Source organism: Amia ocellicauda, chromosome 18, assembly GCF_036373705.1.
Source record: "Amia ocellicauda isolate fAmiCal2 chromosome 18, fAmiCal2.hap1, whole genome shotgun sequence".
NCBI classification, from domain to species: Eukaryota; Metazoa; Chordata; class Actinopteri; order Amiiformes; family Amiidae; genus Amia; species Amia ocellicauda.
In genome coordinates this window covers 21,990,883-22,006,244 of record NC_089867.1, presented here as the reverse complement: position 1 = coordinate 22,006,244, position 15,362 = coordinate 21,990,883, and the positions used below count along the sequence as shown (strand labels likewise).

Genomic DNA, 15,362 nt, shown 5'->3' with positions numbered 1-15,362 from the left:
TTACTTCGCGGGCACAGTAAACTCTCAAAATCAACTTCTCCCTCTCATTGTTGGCCTGACACTGATTTATCCACCACTGAGGCTCACACAAATCAGCTTTTCACAGGGCCGCAGTGTACTCTGTTTAAGTGGTTTATAGCACCGTTCCCCGCTGAAATGTCTCGTGGGCCTCGTCGTTCGCAGCACGCCAGCATGTTGGAGTGCTCCTGCCACATCATCTCCTACCTGGCTGACGTGATGAACGCCCTGAGGCAGAGCAGTGGCCAGGGCTCCTCTCACCTGCTGGTGGACGGCGAGGAGCGGGCCATCGAGGTGGACTCGGACTGGGTGGAGGAGCTGGCTGTGGAGGAGGAGGACTCGCAGGCCGAGGACTCGGTGAGAGACCCTTATGTCCTTGTCTGTGTTAGGCCCAGATTGCTAAAAACGCATCTGTGTGTTTTGGGATCTTGCTTTAACAATGCAGGGCTTTGTACGACAATCTGTTCTGTATGTATTTCCCAGGATGAAGACTCTCTTTGCAACAAGCTGTGCACCTTCACCATTACACAGAAGGAGTTCATGAACCAACACTGGTAAGATAAACGGGTTAAAGTGGGTTTTTTCCTCCACTTACTGGCCAATCCCAACGTTTAATGGAGTGTAACGTCTCTAACGTCTCTGTCGACTCTGCAGGTATCACTGCCACACGTGCAAGATGGTGGACGGAGTGGGCGTTTGTACGGTGTGTGCCAAGGTCTGCCACAAGGATCATGAGATTTCCTATGCCAAGTACGGCTCCTTCTTCTGCGACTGCGGTGCTAAGGAGGATGGGAGCTGCCAGGTGAGATCGGGCCGCCGATAATGGTGCCGACTTTGGGTTTGGGAAACTATTCTGATTAACGTACTGAAATCGGTTTAATTGATAATTGTGCAAATTCTTTGTGATGCAAGAATGATTGTTTGTGTGGCCTGTTAGCCCAGTTAATTTAAAGTTAAATACTCATTAAATGTATTAGGATTGTAAGAGCTATACGTGAGTTCTCACCTCCTTGTCCTCACGGTCTGTCTTGCGTCTCAGGCGTTGGTAAAGCGCAGCCCCAGCAGCGGCATGAGCTCCACCATGAAGGAGTCGTCGGCCTTCCAGAGCGAGCCGCGCATGCCCGAGAGCGCCATCCGGCACCAGAATGCCTCGCCTGCCGACAAGGGCAAGGTCACCATCTGCGACGGCAAGGCGGGCGATGACGACAAGCCGAAGAAGAGCAGCGTCTGCAAGAACATCGAGGGCTGCCGGGAGGAGCTGGTCGGCCAAGTGGTCAGTGTCTCGGGGCTCATGAAGGACCTGCAGACGTTAGTCATAACACTCAGAAACCCGCACAGTGAATTCAGTTTGCACACGTTTGTTCTAGTCTATTTAAATTTTAGTGTAGTGGGAAAAAGAATGAAGCAAGGTTTATCTGCATCTTTTTTACAATGAGAAACGCTCTTATCTTGACAGGCAACAGGTTTTATTGACAAGTCCTGATGGTTCACTTCTCGAACCCGGCTCACATGTGCCTGAGAAACGTGCGGTTAAATCTTTAAAGGGTGTTGCTCTCTTAATATTTGTTTTTCTCCACTTAAAATACTTGTTGATTTCCAAGAATAGCAAGTCTCTGTACTTAGTGATTAACCACTTCAGGGAATTTTAGTTAATTAAGTTTGGGAAAAGTAAACTCATTTCTCCTCTCACACTTATGTCAAAAGGACATAATTTGGGCACCTTTTAGGGACTCTGAAATTAACATTATGCCACCACACAGAACAGTTTACTCACAAGATGACAATGGTTATAGTAGCAGAGGAGGGATACGTCTACTTGTAGAATGCATACTCCACTTCTCCGCTGGTAATTTTAAATTAAAAAAATGTGCCTTCCCTCAGTCTGGCTCCTCCACTGCCCCTCTGGTGCTAGAGATGTTGATCTTCCTCATGGATGCCATCCAGATCAACTTCCAGCAGGCCTCGGCCGTTGGCAGCAGTAGCCGGGCCCAGCACGCCCTCAACGAGCTGCACACCCAAGACAAGAACGTGGAAATGACAGACCAGCTCATGGTAGGCCTCCACTGCTTTCATGACCAGTCGCCTAACATGCCTTCCAACATCTGGAAATCACTAGTGCATATTTGACAACTAAACTGAGCTTCAGAGAAACTCTAACGTCGAGTGGTACAAAGTAAGCCATCCAGTGAGACTGGCTCAGGTGCCAGCATGATCTTTCTGAAGAAAACAAACACTTCGGTGTTTTGGGGTTTGTGTGACTAAGCCTCTAAAAGGGTGTGTTGCGTGTCTTTCCCTGTCTGTTACTGTGTCCCTGTGTGTGACTGTCTGTTGCAGGGTGTGTATGTGCTGGGAACTCCCTGTTCTACAGAATGATGTTGTCTCTCATCAGGTGCCAACGCTGGGCTCCCAGGAAGGGGCTTTTGAGAACGTGCGCATGAACTACAGCGGAGATCAGGGCCAGACCATCCGCCAGCTGATCAGCGCCCACGTGCTGCGCCGGGTGGCCATGTGTGTGCTGTCCTCGCCCCACGGCCGCCGCCAACACCTCGCCGTCAGCCATGAGAAGGGCAAGGTGGGCGGAGCTTTGTGTGGCCTTGGCCAACGTGGACATCATGATCCCACAGATATCCTTCGCGGTCGGACAGAATAGGCCCATCTCTCGAATGTTAGGGCATTCACAGAGTTACTGTAGTTTTATCAAATCTGTGTCCTACATGTAGTAATAGTAGATTAGTATTAGTTTGAAAGCAGAAATACTCGCTACTGTTCAATGTAGCAACAAAACCTGTGTAACATCAAACTAAACTCTTATTTCCCATAATCATCACTTTGTTATGGGTTTGTGGTATATTAGGGCTGTGTCTCTAATTATATACATGTTTAAGATGTCTTGTTGGTATTTTAAGGCTTGATCTTTCATTGCAGCCTACTTTCTCCTCTTTCAATCCTCATGTCAACAGATCACTGTGCTGCAGCTCTCTGCGCTCCTGAAGCAGGCCGACTCCAGTAAGAGGAAGCTGACCCTGACCCGCCTGGCTTCGGCACCGGTCCCCTTCACGGTCCTCAGCCTCACCGGCAACCCCTGCAATGAAGACTACCTGGCTGTGTGCGGACTCAAGGTCAGCCGCAAAGATGAAATGATGGCCATCTCTAGGCAGGGCAAATAATCACACAAGACAACATTAAGATAACTGCAGATTAGAAACCGTAACCGTAATGGAAGTCCTGTCCAGTTTAACACTTATTCTTTATTTGTAGGAAATGTTGGTGCCCTTGTTTTGAAGGTTCGTACCACTCGTCTCTCAATGCGTTTTCATTCTTGTTCCACCCTCAGGACTGCCACGTTCTGACCTTCAGCAGCACGGGCTCGGTGTCCGATCACCTGGTCCTTCACCCCCAGCTGGCCACGGGTAACTTCATCATCAAGGCCATCTGGCTGCCTGGCTCTCAGACAGAACTAGCCATCATCACGGCTGATTTTGTCAAGGTAAACCTACCCCCCCCGCCTTGAACCTTGATGCATGACCATCTTGGGCTGCAAAACGATTGCCTTGAGATGTGAAGAGGAATGAAAAGTCAAAGCAACTGTCTGTTGTGAAAGAGAACCTAAGGTGGTAACCGTATCCGCTTGATCCCTTTCAGATCTACGACCTGTCCGTGGACGCCCTCAGCCCTATGTACTACTTCCTGCTGCCGAGCTCGAAGATCCGCGACGCCACCTTCCTGTTCAACGAGGAGGGCAAGAACATCATCGTGATCATGTCTTCTGCCGGCTACATCTACACGCAGGTCATGGAGGAGTCCAGCAGCGCCCAGCACGGTCCCTTCTACGTCACCAACGTGCTGGAGATCAACCACGAGGACCTCAAGGTGAGTACCTCGGGGCTGCCCGCTCTGATCGACCGCCGTCTGTGGACACGTCTTCTGACCGGCGCCGTGTGTTGTGATTGCAGGACAGTAACGGGCAGGTGGCGGGAGGGGGCGTGTCGGTGTACTACTCCCACGTGCTACAGATGTTATTCTTCAGCTACAGCCAGGGCAAGTCCTTCGCCGCCACGGTCAACCGCAGCACCATGGACATGCAACGTCTATTCACCATCAACGTCAAGAGGTACCCAACCCACACCTCGGAGCGTACAACTGTGACATCTACAAGGCTCGCTAAAACAAACCAGTTTAGTGCTTTTTGAACTGAAGCTGTGCCATCTGCACACTAGGGTGTAAAAATAACCCTCCTCTCTCCCTCTCTCAGCTCTAATGGTGGCAGCAAGACATCCCCAGCACTGTGCCAGTGGTCGGAGGTGATGAACCACCCTGGCCTGGTGTGCTGCGTCCAGCAGACCACCGGCATCCCGCTGGTGATCATGGTGAAGCCAGACACCTTCCTCATTCAAGAGATCAAGACCCTGCCTGCAAAAGCCAAGGTAGAGCTCCTTCCTTGTCATATACTCAATCTGTGTCCAATGAAAAAATATAGCCTCTAGTCTAATGCCACAAATATAACTGCTAAGATGGCATCTTGATTAAGTGTGTGGTTTAAAACATAACGTTTGCATTTGTTTTGGTCTTCTCAATACAAAATGTTGACATGTTACTCAGTGACCGTCCTTTAACCTTATGAAGTAACCTGAAAAGATCTAGTATTTATTTTTCCTTTTTCCCCTCCAATCCCGGGAAACCTTCCTTGCAGTGTTCATTGTAAAACAATGTGGAGGATGTTGTTCTTTGATGGATTCCCCCCTGGTGTTTTAACCTCCACCATCCTTGCTTTTACCCTTCCAGATTCAGGACATGGTGGCCATTCGCCACACCGCCAGTAACGACCAGCAGAGGACCACCATGATCCTGCTGTGCGAGGACGGCAGCCTCCGCATCTACATGGCCAACGTGGAGAACACCTCCTATTGGCTGCAGCCCTCCCTGCAGCCCAGCAGCGTCATCAGCATCATGAAGCCGGTCCGCAAGCGCAAGGCCGCCGCCGCCAGTAAGGAGCACTCTTTCTCATCCATTCGGTTTCCCCCCCAAGTAGGATACGTTGTGAAGAAATCGTATCTGAATAATGGCCGCTCGTGAGCTTGTGACATCCTGCAACTCTCTCTGCTGTGTAATGGATGCATTGTGTTGATTGTAAGCTCCTGGTTTTCAGCCACGCGGACCTCCAGCCAGGTCACCTTCCCGGTGGATTTCTTTGAGCACAACCAGCAGCTGACAGAGGTGGAGTTCGGGGGCAACGACCTGCTGCAGGTGTACAACGCTCAGCAGATAAAGCACCGGCTCAACTCGACTGGGATGTACGTCGCCAACACCAAGGTAGGTTGAATTCCCACCAGAGCAGAGTGCGTTACAGAACAACATCACAGTGCAAGCCTCCCTGACCGCGTGTGCTTCTCGTCTTTGCCCAGCCCGGGGGGTTCACGGTGGAGGTGGTGAACAACAACAGCTCCATGGTGATGACTGGCATGCGGGTGCAGGTGGGCACACAGGCCATCGAACGGGCGCCCTCCTACCTGGAGATCTTCGGGCGCACCATGCAGGTCAACTTGACCCGCTCCCGCTGGTTCGACTTCCCCTTCACCCGCGAGGAGGCCCTGCAGGCCGACAAGAAGCTCTCCATCTTCAGTAAGAGCCGCGCCTCCGTCCCACAACCCCCCCACCCACCCAGTGATTTACTTCGGCCACAAGCACGGTCTGGTCATGAACCCACCCGACTCTCTCTCTCTCTTATCAGTCGGGGCCTCGGTGGACCCAGCCGGGGTCACCATGCTGGATTCCATCAAAATCTACGGGAAGACTAAGGAGCAGTTCGGCTGGCCCGACGAGCCGCCGGAGGACTTCCCCTCGGCCTCGGTCAACAACGTCTGCAGCCCCAACCTCAACGCGGGCAATGGCACCGGAGAGAGTGACGTCGTGGCGCCCGTCTCCGCCAGCGGCACGGTGTTGGAAAGGTAGGCTGACGGGGAGGAGAGGGAGTATATCGTGGTTCAGACACACTTTCTCAGAGTGCTCACAAAGCCTCTCGGTGCTTACACCCTGCCCTGCCGACCGAACCGGATAAGGTCCTTCCGGTGCCGGTGCTAGGAATGTTTAAGGTTAAAAGACCTATTAGTATGATTTTTGTGTTAATACAATAAATACATTTAGAAATACAGGTATCCGTTTGGTTACACGTTTCTGTGTTTAAAATTGAAATAAACAAATTCAAATAAACTTAATTTAAAGGACTTGGGTTTATCATTGTGGGTTTACCTCTTGGTTGGTTGGTTTTCTGCCCCCAAACTCAATCTGTCACACTTGTAGGATTTTCACAGTGCTCTTTCGGCCGCTCAGAGCTGGTCGCCACTTGACCGCAGCCGTGGTAAACCTCTGGGAGCCGGCGGTGCGGGCCCCGTGTCCGAGCGGCCCCGCCCCCCATCCGCGTGTGTGGTGTGATCTCAGTTGCACGGCTGCCGCCTCTCATTCTGTGCTGCATGCTCACATCTCTTCTGTGTTACATTAAACCATTTATAATTGTTTCTTTCTGTGTCCTCACACATCTTTCTTTTTCTTTGCCCCCTCCACCCTCCCTCCCTTCCTTCCTCCCTCCCTTGCCCCCCATCCCTCACACCACCCCACAAAAAAAAGTTGTGATACTGAGTCCTTATCGACCTTGGACCGGTTAGTAACTCCCCTTTCTCAGCTTGTTTGCATGGTGTGTGTGTGTGTGTTGGTGTGAGGAATCTAGGGCAATACAGAGCAGCAGCCTAACTTTGTTGGAAATTGTTTTTTAATAACCCTGCGAGAGAGAGGAAAAAAAAATAACTTGTAGCCTTTTTTTTCTTGGTTTTGTTTGTTCTTAATATATAGCTCTGGCATTCCTTGTAAATATATGCTGGAGATGTGATTTATATACTTTCTAGGTTTGATTCTTAGTTTAAATTTGTGAGAAAAGCCTGATTTGTTTATTAAAATAGTTATTTCTGTTCTTTTGCCATATTACATTTCTTGATCGTTAGTTATAGTGAATTAAGCTGCGCATATCGCGGCCTCTTGTCTGATTGCTCCTCTCTTCCACAGACTGGTCGTGAGCTCCCTCGAAGCTCTCGAGAGTTGCTTTGCCGTGGGATCCACAACCGAAAAGGCAAGTAGAGGAAACGTTTAAAATAATACCAATAATAAGTATTAAACCGTGGCATATTTGTCGAACACTAAATGGGTGACTCCTGTAGATAAAGTTCTGAATCGATCTTGTTTTTATTCTCTTTCCTGTGCCCTGACACTCAGGAGAAGAACAAGGCCGCAGCCCTGGAGCTCGCCACGTTGCTGCTCTCCATGCCCACCCCAGCCGGGGTACAACAGCAAACCAAAGACTTGCTCGCTAGCCTCCACAGCAGCCGTTCGGCTTACCACAACCACAAGGTACCACCGACCAGTGACGGGATACTTGGTTCTATTCAATAAAGATAGGTCGTTTTTTCATCATTTGTGCTTAGGGGCCCATGCTCTTACACTATCATCACCATCTGCGTCCTGAATTTGCCCCTTTATCATGTTATTAAAAAGTCCTGCTGTTTCACAATACCGTAGAAACTGCCTACAGCGACAGGTTTATAAGAGACACAACCATGTTTTGGGTGTTTTATCACTAGAAGAGAAACGGGCGTAAACTTGTCAATGTCTCTAGATCTGTCAGTCCTGTCAAACAAACAAAGGTGGTGCTGTGATTTGCTGGTACATCACAGTATCTGCAGAAACCTGGGAAGAGGACAGCAGCATTGTTTACAGATCCCATAGCAAAGTGTAAGACCTCAAACTGCAGACGGATATGGATCTCTTCCTGGTCTGTTCTCCGCTCTCTCTGCTCCTTCTGCTACATTGTCTGATTGTTTCCCACAGAGGTCTCTCCCAAAACTCAGGTGTTCAGTGAATGTTTTTTGACGAGCGGTCCTACAGAACCTCGCTCTGTCCGTTGAAAAGCCCGGTTGACGTGGTTGTCTGTTGCCCGTGCAGGACCAGTCCTTGCTGAGCAATGCAGTGCAGTGTCTGAACAGCTGCAGTAAGGACGGGAAGGACCTGGACCCGGAGGTGTTCCAGAGACTGGTGATCACCACCCGCTCCATCGCCATCATGCGGCCCAACAACCTGGTCCACTTCACCGAGTCCAAGCTGCCGTACTCAGACTCAGGTACGGCACTTCCCCTCCCCTCTCCCCTGGACTCTACAATACAGGGTAGGCTCCAGCAACTAGTTTAGTTCAGTTCATGTGCTACTGAAAGGCTGAGATCTGTTCTGAAACAACCTCGCTCTCTCCCGGTTCAGAATCTGCAGAAGAGGGCAAGGAGGGCCTCAAAGCCCTGGAGAGCGAAGGCTGTAACTTCATCCTGCAGCTGGTCAATAACTTCTGGAAGCTCCACGCTCTGAAACCCAAGAATGCCTTCCTGGCTCCCGCCTGTCTGCCAGGTAAACGGACCTCCTCATCTCCCCTGGTGTGGTTACGCCTTGGATGTGACGTCCCTCGGCGTGCAATATTGATCTCAGCCGACTGCGTGTCTGAGCTTTCTCTCCTTGTGGTTTTGTTGCAGGTCTGACCCACATCGAGGCCACGGTGAACGCGCTGGTAGATATCATTCATGGCTACTGCACGTGTGAGCTGGACTGCATCAATGTGGCCTCGAAAATCTACATGCAGATGTTGCTCTGCCCTGTGAGTTAAAAGAAATGTCCACTTACCCAAGATTGCTGTAGTACTTAAAGTTGGTCAGTTCATCTCCACTTTGCTGGTTGTCGTCTGCTCTAGTAGTTCTGAGTTCTGAGCTTTGTTTTGTGGAGGTACCATAGAGTGGTTCGTTTGTGACTCTCTGCCCGTGTCTGTAGGACACTTCTGTGAGCTTCGCGTGCAAGCAGGCCCTGATCCGTGTGCTGAGGCCCCGCAACAAACGCAGACACGTGACCCTGCCGTCTCCGCCTCGCTCCAACACGCCCATGGGTAAGGACACGGTCTCAGCCGGTGTAATCCTTTTAAGACCTTGTCCTCCTCTCTGCTGCGAGGCAAGGACATCTCACCTGGTCCTCAGCGCACGATCTTGTCAATCCTCACAGGAGATAAAGACGACGACGATGACGACGACGCGGATGACAAGATGCAGCCGTCGGGGATGGCTGGAGGAGAGGGTGGGCGGCAGGAGAGCCAGGAGCAGAGCGAAGTGGATCACGGGGACTTTGAGATGGTGGTGAGTTCGTCCGAACGGATGACTTCTCTCCCGTTCTGTGGAGAGCTCGGTGTGAGGAGCAGAACGTTCCCCACATGCATGCTATGAGTGTCTGCAGATAAACGCTCAGTGCTGTCTGCTCACTTCTGTATACCTAGAATATGTATTTTACTGGAGGTGCAGACCCTTGCCTGGTCCATCGGAAAGCCCACCAGATTCTCTGCTGTCTGTCCATCCTTTGGCCTTCTCTTCTCCATCCTGTCACCCTCGGGTGATCTCTGCAGCGCGTCTGCGCCGGCGCGCACCGGGACCGGCGGGTGTTATGTAATCCCTGTCTCGTCTTCTGTCGCAGTCGGAGTCGATGGTGTTGGAGTCGGCCGAGAACGTGAACAATGGCAACCCCTCGCCCCTGGAGGCGTTGCTGGCCGGGGCAGAGGGCTTCCCCCCCATGCTGGACATCCCTCCCGACGCGGATGACGAGACCATGGTGGAGCTGGCCATCGCCCTCAGCCTGCAGCAGGACCAGCAAGGTAACGTCCCCCTCCAGATACAGAGAGGCCGACTTTTATTCTGGACTCCACTGAGGTCTGGCAACATGAGAGCATTCATATGGTCATTGTTCGGAGCATTGTGGAGGGTGATGGTGGTGGCGGTGGACACTAACAGTGTCTGGTGTCTTATTGCAGGCAGCAGCAGCAGTGCCCTGGGACTCCAGAGCCTTGGACTGTCCGGCCAGGCCCCCAGCTCTTCCTCGCTGGACGCTGGGACCCTCTCGGACACGACCGCATCAGGTAACGGCTCGGGCACATCACTGTCCGAATGGTGAATGATAGTGCTCGATAAACCTCGGTATCTGGCCTTGTGCATCCTTGGGCCTGACTTGTGGGCCTCATGGTCTAATTGGACCATCCTGTCGAGCTCTGTGGCTAGTGGCGATCTCTGGTTCTCTATGGAGCTCTCGGCCCGGTCCTTGCAGAAGGCTGCTGTGTTTTCCTGTAACAGCTCTGGTAATGCTTTCAGCTCCAGCCTCCGACGACGAGGGCAGCACGGCAGCCACTGACGGCTCCACCCTGCGCACCTCGCCGGCCGAGCACGGGGGCAGCGTGGGCTCCGAGAGCGGCGGCAGCGCCATCGACTCGGTGGCCGGGGAGCACAGCGGTAAGACGGGCCCAATTCTGAAATGGGTTTTGATTCCACAATTGTGTGACAGGACACCAGTGCGAGTGCAAGGCCCTGGCGCGTTCTCATTAAAGTGGTTTTGTTTTTGAGCCGTGCGGTCGGTCCTGACTGTGTTTTTGTCACGCAGTGTCGGGCCGCAGCAGCGCGTATGGCGACACCACGGCCGAGGGACACCCTGCTGGCCCGGGCAGCGTGAGCTCCAGCACCGGCGCCATCAGCACCACCACCGCCCAGCAGGAGGGCGAGGGCTCGGAGGGCGAGGCGGAGACCGAAGGAGACATCAACACGAGCAACAGGTGAGCTCTCCACACAGACGCCGGGCAAGCTTGGGAACCTGAAGTGAACGAGTCTCTCTCGGCCGCTTTCTCCAGAGACCTTAGTCCTGCTCTTACTAGTGTCCCTATCCTTACAACCCTTCCCTCGTTGCCCGCAGGCTGCACATGGTCCGCCTCATGCTGCTCGAGCGCCTCCTCCAGCACCTGCCTCAGCTGCACAATGTCGGGGGGGTCCGTGCCATCCCCTACATGCAGGTAAGAAAGGAGAAAGAGCCTGGGTACCGGTCTGTATTGGCTGTGAATCTGAAAGACTGATATCAGTATTCTGCTCGTTTCCGGGGGGTAATTGAACCAGACACATTTGGCATAATTTGTGTAGAAAACAAAACATAGAAAGCAGCTCGGTTAATGAGTCGGACAAACAGGACTTTGAGAAGAGCGTTTGGATTTGCAACGGCTGGCTGGCTTCACTCCAGACCGTGGCAGCGCTGTGAGGGCGACGGATGGTGGAGAGTCTACGCTGTAGCCGCGCTCCCACGTCAGCCGGCATACTTTCCCTTCACAGGTGATCCTGATGCTGACGGCGGACCTGGATGGGGAGGATGAGAAGGACAAGGGGGCTCTGGACGACCTCCTGTCGCAGCTCATCGCCGAGCTCAACATGCAGAAGAAGGTAAGACCCCCCGAGCAGCTGTGGCACGAGTTTTGTCATGCGTGACCTTTTTGGTTTTCCTCACTGAAGGAAAATTTGTTTTGAGTTCGATTTGTTACTTCTGGTCTTTAAAAGGAGATCTTGGGAAATTTTCCTTTCCGGGCGTGTTAAACTGTAACTGTGTGCCGGGTCCGTCTGTTTCAGGATGTTTCCAAGAAGAATGAGCGCAGTGCGGTGAACGAAGTCCACCTGGTCATCATGCGGCTCCTCAGTGTGTTCATGTCCCGGACCAAGTCGGGCTCCAAGTCGTCCTCGGAGGTACGTGACCGCTCCGCCCCTTTCTGGACGGAGTAGCGTTTTGAGTTGCGTTATTTATGCACGTCTCTCCCCTTTGCTTCCCCACAGTCCTCGTCGCTCATCTCCAATGCCACGGCCACTGCCCTGCTCAGTCTGGGCTCCATCGATTACTGCCTCCACGTCCTGAAGTCCCTGCTGGAGTTCTGGAAGACGCAGCAGGGAGAGGAGGAGCCCGCGGCCGCCAGCCAGCTGCTCAAGCCGCACACCTCGTCCTCGCCCCCGGACATGAGCCCCTTTTTCCTGCGCCAGTATGTCAAGGTTAGGCCCGACAGACCCCTCGTGCCCTGAGCCGTACCATGCTTCACAGCCCAGACCTCGTTTCCTGCAGATTTGCTTGTTCAGTGTATAAATCGTAACTGTAACATTCTAACGTGTGTTTACATGGCGTTCCCCAAAATGTGCATCTCGGTGGGACTGTATGCGCCGTTCCCACCTATTAAGACTCCTCCTCCCCCGCTCTCGTCTAGGGCCACGCTGCGGACGTGTTCGAGGCCTACTCCCAGCTCCTCACCGAGATGGTGCTCCGGCTGCCCTACCAGATTAAGAAGATTGCAGACACCAACCCCCGCATCCCTCCGCCCGTCTTCGACCACTCCTGGTTCTACTTCCTGTCGGAGGTGAGCCTGGACTCCCTGCTCTGAGTGTGCAGGCCACACATCCAGAATAACCTGCTGTTCTCCATATGGTCTTTTTTAAATGTGTTCTGGCCATGTTGACATCTGTGTGCGTCTCCCTCTCCCAGTACCTGATGATCCAGCAGACGCCCTTTGTCCGCCGGCAAGTGCGCAAGCTGCTGCTGTTCATCTGCGGCTCCAAGGAGAAGTACCGGCAGCTGCGCGACCTCCACACGCTGGACTCCCACGTGCGCGGCATCAAGAAGCTGCTGGAGGAGCAGGGCATCTTCCTGCGCGCCGGGGTGGTCACGGCCACGTCCGGCTCAGCCCTGCAGTACGACACGCTCATCAGCCTGGTGAGCCCCCCCGCTACTGCAGCCCCAGGGCTCGGACTGGGCCTTCTGGAAACATGCAAGAGTTCTCACACGTTATACCCCCCTCCGAATCGCCCACTATCACGCTTTATGATCCAGTCTAACTACACAGGGGGGGAAGGTCTTAATTGTACTGTATTCCAGGATGTCTCTCTCTCTCTGGATGCAATGCTACAGACTGCCTGTGTAATAAAGTGCTCAAATCATCACCCTGACATCATCTGTGCTGCCTTGTTTCTCTGCAGATGGAGCATTTGAAAGCCTGCGCTGAGATTGCCACCCAGAGAACGATAAACTGGCAGAAATTCTGCATGAAGGATGACTGTGAGTAATCCAGAGATGTTTTCATCTGTCCATTTTGAGTATCCACCGATATTCCTGCAAATATAATCCTTGGAAAGTTGATGTATATGGGCAAACTCTGATAGAGAAGTTGAGGGAAGCCCCTAAACTCTTACTCAAGGATAGTATACTTTGGTCTCTGCAGTTTCAATCTAGATTACTCCTCGCTTCAATTCATTGACCCTGTTTGTGGAGATCAAGGGTTTGCATATTGAACAGAGCTGCTGCTCACTCTTGCTGTCGTCCGTGGGTCTGTGGCATCTTAACTTAATAACCTTTCTTTTCTGTGCCTCTCTCTCTCCAGCGGTGCTGTACTTCTTGCTGCAGGTGAGCTTCCTGGTGGACGAGGGCGTGTCCCCAGTGCTGCTGCAGCTGCTCTCCTGTGCTCTGTGCGGCAGCAAGGTCCTGTCGACCTCGTCGGGGGCGTCCGGGGCGGGCGGTTCTGGTGCCTCCCAGTCCGGCTCCCAGAGCAAGTCCTCCAGCAAAAAGAGCAAGAAGGAGGAGAAGGAGAAGGAGAAGGATGGTGAGCATCGCAGCCGGGCTTAGAAAGCGTTACTTTCACTGTTCAGACAACATTCAGAGCACGAGAAGGGTGTCGCTGGATTCTGAAGTGTCTGTGTGGTCTGTCGTGTGTGTGTGTGTGTAGGTGAGGGCGTGGGCAGCCAGGAGGACCAGCTGTGCACAGCTCTGGTCAGCCAGCTCAACAAGTTCGCAGACAAGGAGACCCTCATTCAGTTCCTGCGCTGCTTCCTGCTGGAGTCCAACTCCTCCTCGGTGCGCTGGCAGGCCCACTGTCTGGCACTGCACATCTACAGGTACTGACCCCCTGGCACCACGATGTATGGTCCTACAGAAAGTCCTCTTATCTGATCGTCTCGACTAGAAGATCATGAAAAACATGGAATCAAATTTAATATCAGCCTTCCTATTAATGATTGAGCATTAATGTGAATACAGCTTCCGTTCCATGTTTTTCAGTTTTGAACCTGACCTGCATCCTCTAGTTTATGGTCTATGCAGGGCCTGATTACCAAGTTTAATTCTCCTCCAGGAACTCCAATAAGTCTCAGCAGGAGCTTCTGCTGGACCTGACCTGGGCCATCTGGCCGGAGCTCCCAGCGTACGGCCGCAAAGCAGCGCAGTTTGTGGATCTCCTGGGCTACTTCTCTCTGAAGACGCCACAGACGGAGAAAAAGGTGACTAATGATGGATATCTGAAACGAGTGGTGCTGATCATTTAAAGTGTCCATTTCAATCTCCAGGTTTTGCATCCTTTAGGAAAATACCTGGGGAAAGATAGGATTAAAGTATAGTGTATCTTTGAACAGTTAGGACTGCGTGGCACTATCTGATGTGTGTTTTCTGTGTCGCAGCTGAAGGAATATTCCCAGAAGGCAGTTGAGATTCTGAGAACACAAAACCACATCCTCACAAACCACCCCAACTCCAACATCTACAAGTGAGTCTCTCCTACAGACACGGGCAGTGAACACACCAAAAACATCCAGATTTTAGACTTTTCCATTCTAGATGTTAACTATTTTGTCATATTTTGTCTTGATCTGAAGCGTGTTTCATATTTCTTAATGGATAGTCATGTTTACCTGTGAATGACTGAAGAACCTGAGCAGATCCAAGGGAAAAAACAACTGTCATTGCCAACATGATCACTGTTCTTCTCGGTTTCTCAGCACTCTGTCGGGGCTGGTGGAGTTTGACGGTTACTACCTGGAAAGCGACCCCTGTTTGGTCTGCAACAATCCCGAAGTGCCCTTTTCTGTAAGTTATAGTGCTTATATTTAATGAGATGTATATTCATAAAGCCTTTAAATGAGATGGTCATGTCACTTAACACATTTGCTAGTGATGTCGGAAAACATTTAATTCCTGCTTTTTTTTTTAATAACACTGTGTAATATGGGCATTTTCAAATATTTCTCAACGTGCTTAATTTAAAAACAAATGTAGGGGTGACACAATAAAGAGACTGTGGCATGAAAGTGGCATGGATTTTGGTTACATCCTGGTCTTTGGGTCCACAGAACATCAAGCTATCTTCCATCAAAGTGGACACCCGCTACACCACAACCCAACAGGTGGTCAAACTCATCGGCAGCCACACTATCAGCAAAGTGACGGTGAAGATCGGCGACCTCAAACGCACCAAAATGGTGCGCACCATCAACCTGTACTACAACAACAGAACCGTGCAGGCCATCGTGGAGCTGAAGAACAAGTGAGTGCCCTCCACACGCCACATGATTAATCTGCCCAGATTTACAAAGGGAACTTAAACAAAATGAGGATTCTGTTTTTTTTTGTTTGTTTCGAATATCTTCCAGATCAATCATTGTCAGTGCCGTATC

At 51.7% G+C, this 15,362-nt stretch overlaps 1 protein-coding gene across 6 annotated transcripts in view; it reads left to right on the top strand.

Annotated features, from left to right (window-relative positions):
- Nucleotides 1-15,362, top strand: part of ubr4 (ubiquitin protein ligase E3 component n-recognin 4) — a 48,173-nt gene that overhangs the window by 14,887 nt on the left and 17,924 nt on the right. For 2 of the 6 annotated variants that reach the window (XM_066690938.1, XM_066690936.1), the window contains exons 33-72: nucleotides 184-375; nucleotides 502-572; nucleotides 673-820; nucleotides 1,058-1,291; nucleotides 1,900-2,070; nucleotides 2,408-2,590; nucleotides 2,979-3,137; nucleotides 3,353-3,505; nucleotides 3,661-3,888; nucleotides 3,972-4,129; nucleotides 4,271-4,442; nucleotides 4,801-5,002; nucleotides 5,165-5,328; nucleotides 5,421-5,637; nucleotides 5,747-5,963; nucleotides 6,640-6,672; nucleotides 7,072-7,135; nucleotides 7,279-7,413; nucleotides 8,005-8,179; nucleotides 8,314-8,454; nucleotides 8,577-8,698; nucleotides 8,869-8,980; nucleotides 9,094-9,224; nucleotides 9,556-9,733; nucleotides 9,890-9,994; nucleotides 10,224-10,361; nucleotides 10,510-10,678; nucleotides 10,816-10,912; nucleotides 11,223-11,330; nucleotides 11,514-11,627; nucleotides 11,715-11,924; nucleotides 12,134-12,283; nucleotides 12,409-12,636; nucleotides 12,900-12,978; nucleotides 13,301-13,519; nucleotides 13,643-13,811; nucleotides 14,048-14,192; nucleotides 14,370-14,455; nucleotides 14,688-14,775; nucleotides 15,039-15,232. In XM_066690938.1, the coding sequence (XP_066547035.1) occupies nucleotides 184-375; nucleotides 502-572; nucleotides 673-820; nucleotides 1,058-1,291; nucleotides 1,900-2,070; nucleotides 2,408-2,590; nucleotides 2,979-3,137; nucleotides 3,353-3,505; nucleotides 3,661-3,888; nucleotides 3,972-4,129; nucleotides 4,271-4,442; nucleotides 4,801-5,002; nucleotides 5,165-5,328; nucleotides 5,421-5,637; nucleotides 5,747-5,963; nucleotides 6,640-6,672; nucleotides 7,072-7,135; nucleotides 7,279-7,413; nucleotides 8,005-8,179; nucleotides 8,314-8,454; nucleotides 8,577-8,698; nucleotides 8,869-8,980; nucleotides 9,094-9,224; nucleotides 9,556-9,733; nucleotides 9,890-9,994; nucleotides 10,224-10,361; nucleotides 10,510-10,678; nucleotides 10,816-10,912; nucleotides 11,223-11,330; nucleotides 11,514-11,627; nucleotides 11,715-11,924; nucleotides 12,134-12,283; nucleotides 12,409-12,636; nucleotides 12,900-12,978; nucleotides 13,301-13,519; nucleotides 13,643-13,811; nucleotides 14,048-14,192; nucleotides 14,370-14,455; nucleotides 14,688-14,775; nucleotides 15,039-15,232 (6,059 nt within the window). The remainder of the gene's footprint in view (nucleotides 1-183; nucleotides 376-501; nucleotides 573-672; nucleotides 821-1,057; nucleotides 1,292-1,899; nucleotides 2,071-2,407; nucleotides 2,591-2,978; nucleotides 3,138-3,352; nucleotides 3,506-3,660; nucleotides 3,889-3,971; nucleotides 4,130-4,270; nucleotides 4,443-4,800; nucleotides 5,003-5,164; nucleotides 5,329-5,420; nucleotides 5,638-5,746; nucleotides 5,964-6,639; nucleotides 6,673-7,071; nucleotides 7,136-7,278; nucleotides 7,414-8,004; nucleotides 8,180-8,313; nucleotides 8,455-8,576; nucleotides 8,699-8,868; nucleotides 8,981-9,093; nucleotides 9,225-9,555; nucleotides 9,734-9,889; nucleotides 9,995-10,223; nucleotides 10,362-10,509; nucleotides 10,679-10,815; nucleotides 10,913-11,222; nucleotides 11,331-11,513; nucleotides 11,628-11,714; nucleotides 11,925-12,133; nucleotides 12,284-12,408; nucleotides 12,637-12,899; nucleotides 12,979-13,300; nucleotides 13,520-13,642; nucleotides 13,812-14,047; nucleotides 14,193-14,369; nucleotides 14,456-14,687; nucleotides 14,776-15,038; nucleotides 15,233-15,362) is intronic. The other 4 variants (XM_066690941.1, XM_066690940.1, XM_066690937.1 and 1 more) reach the window with 3 other exon arrangements.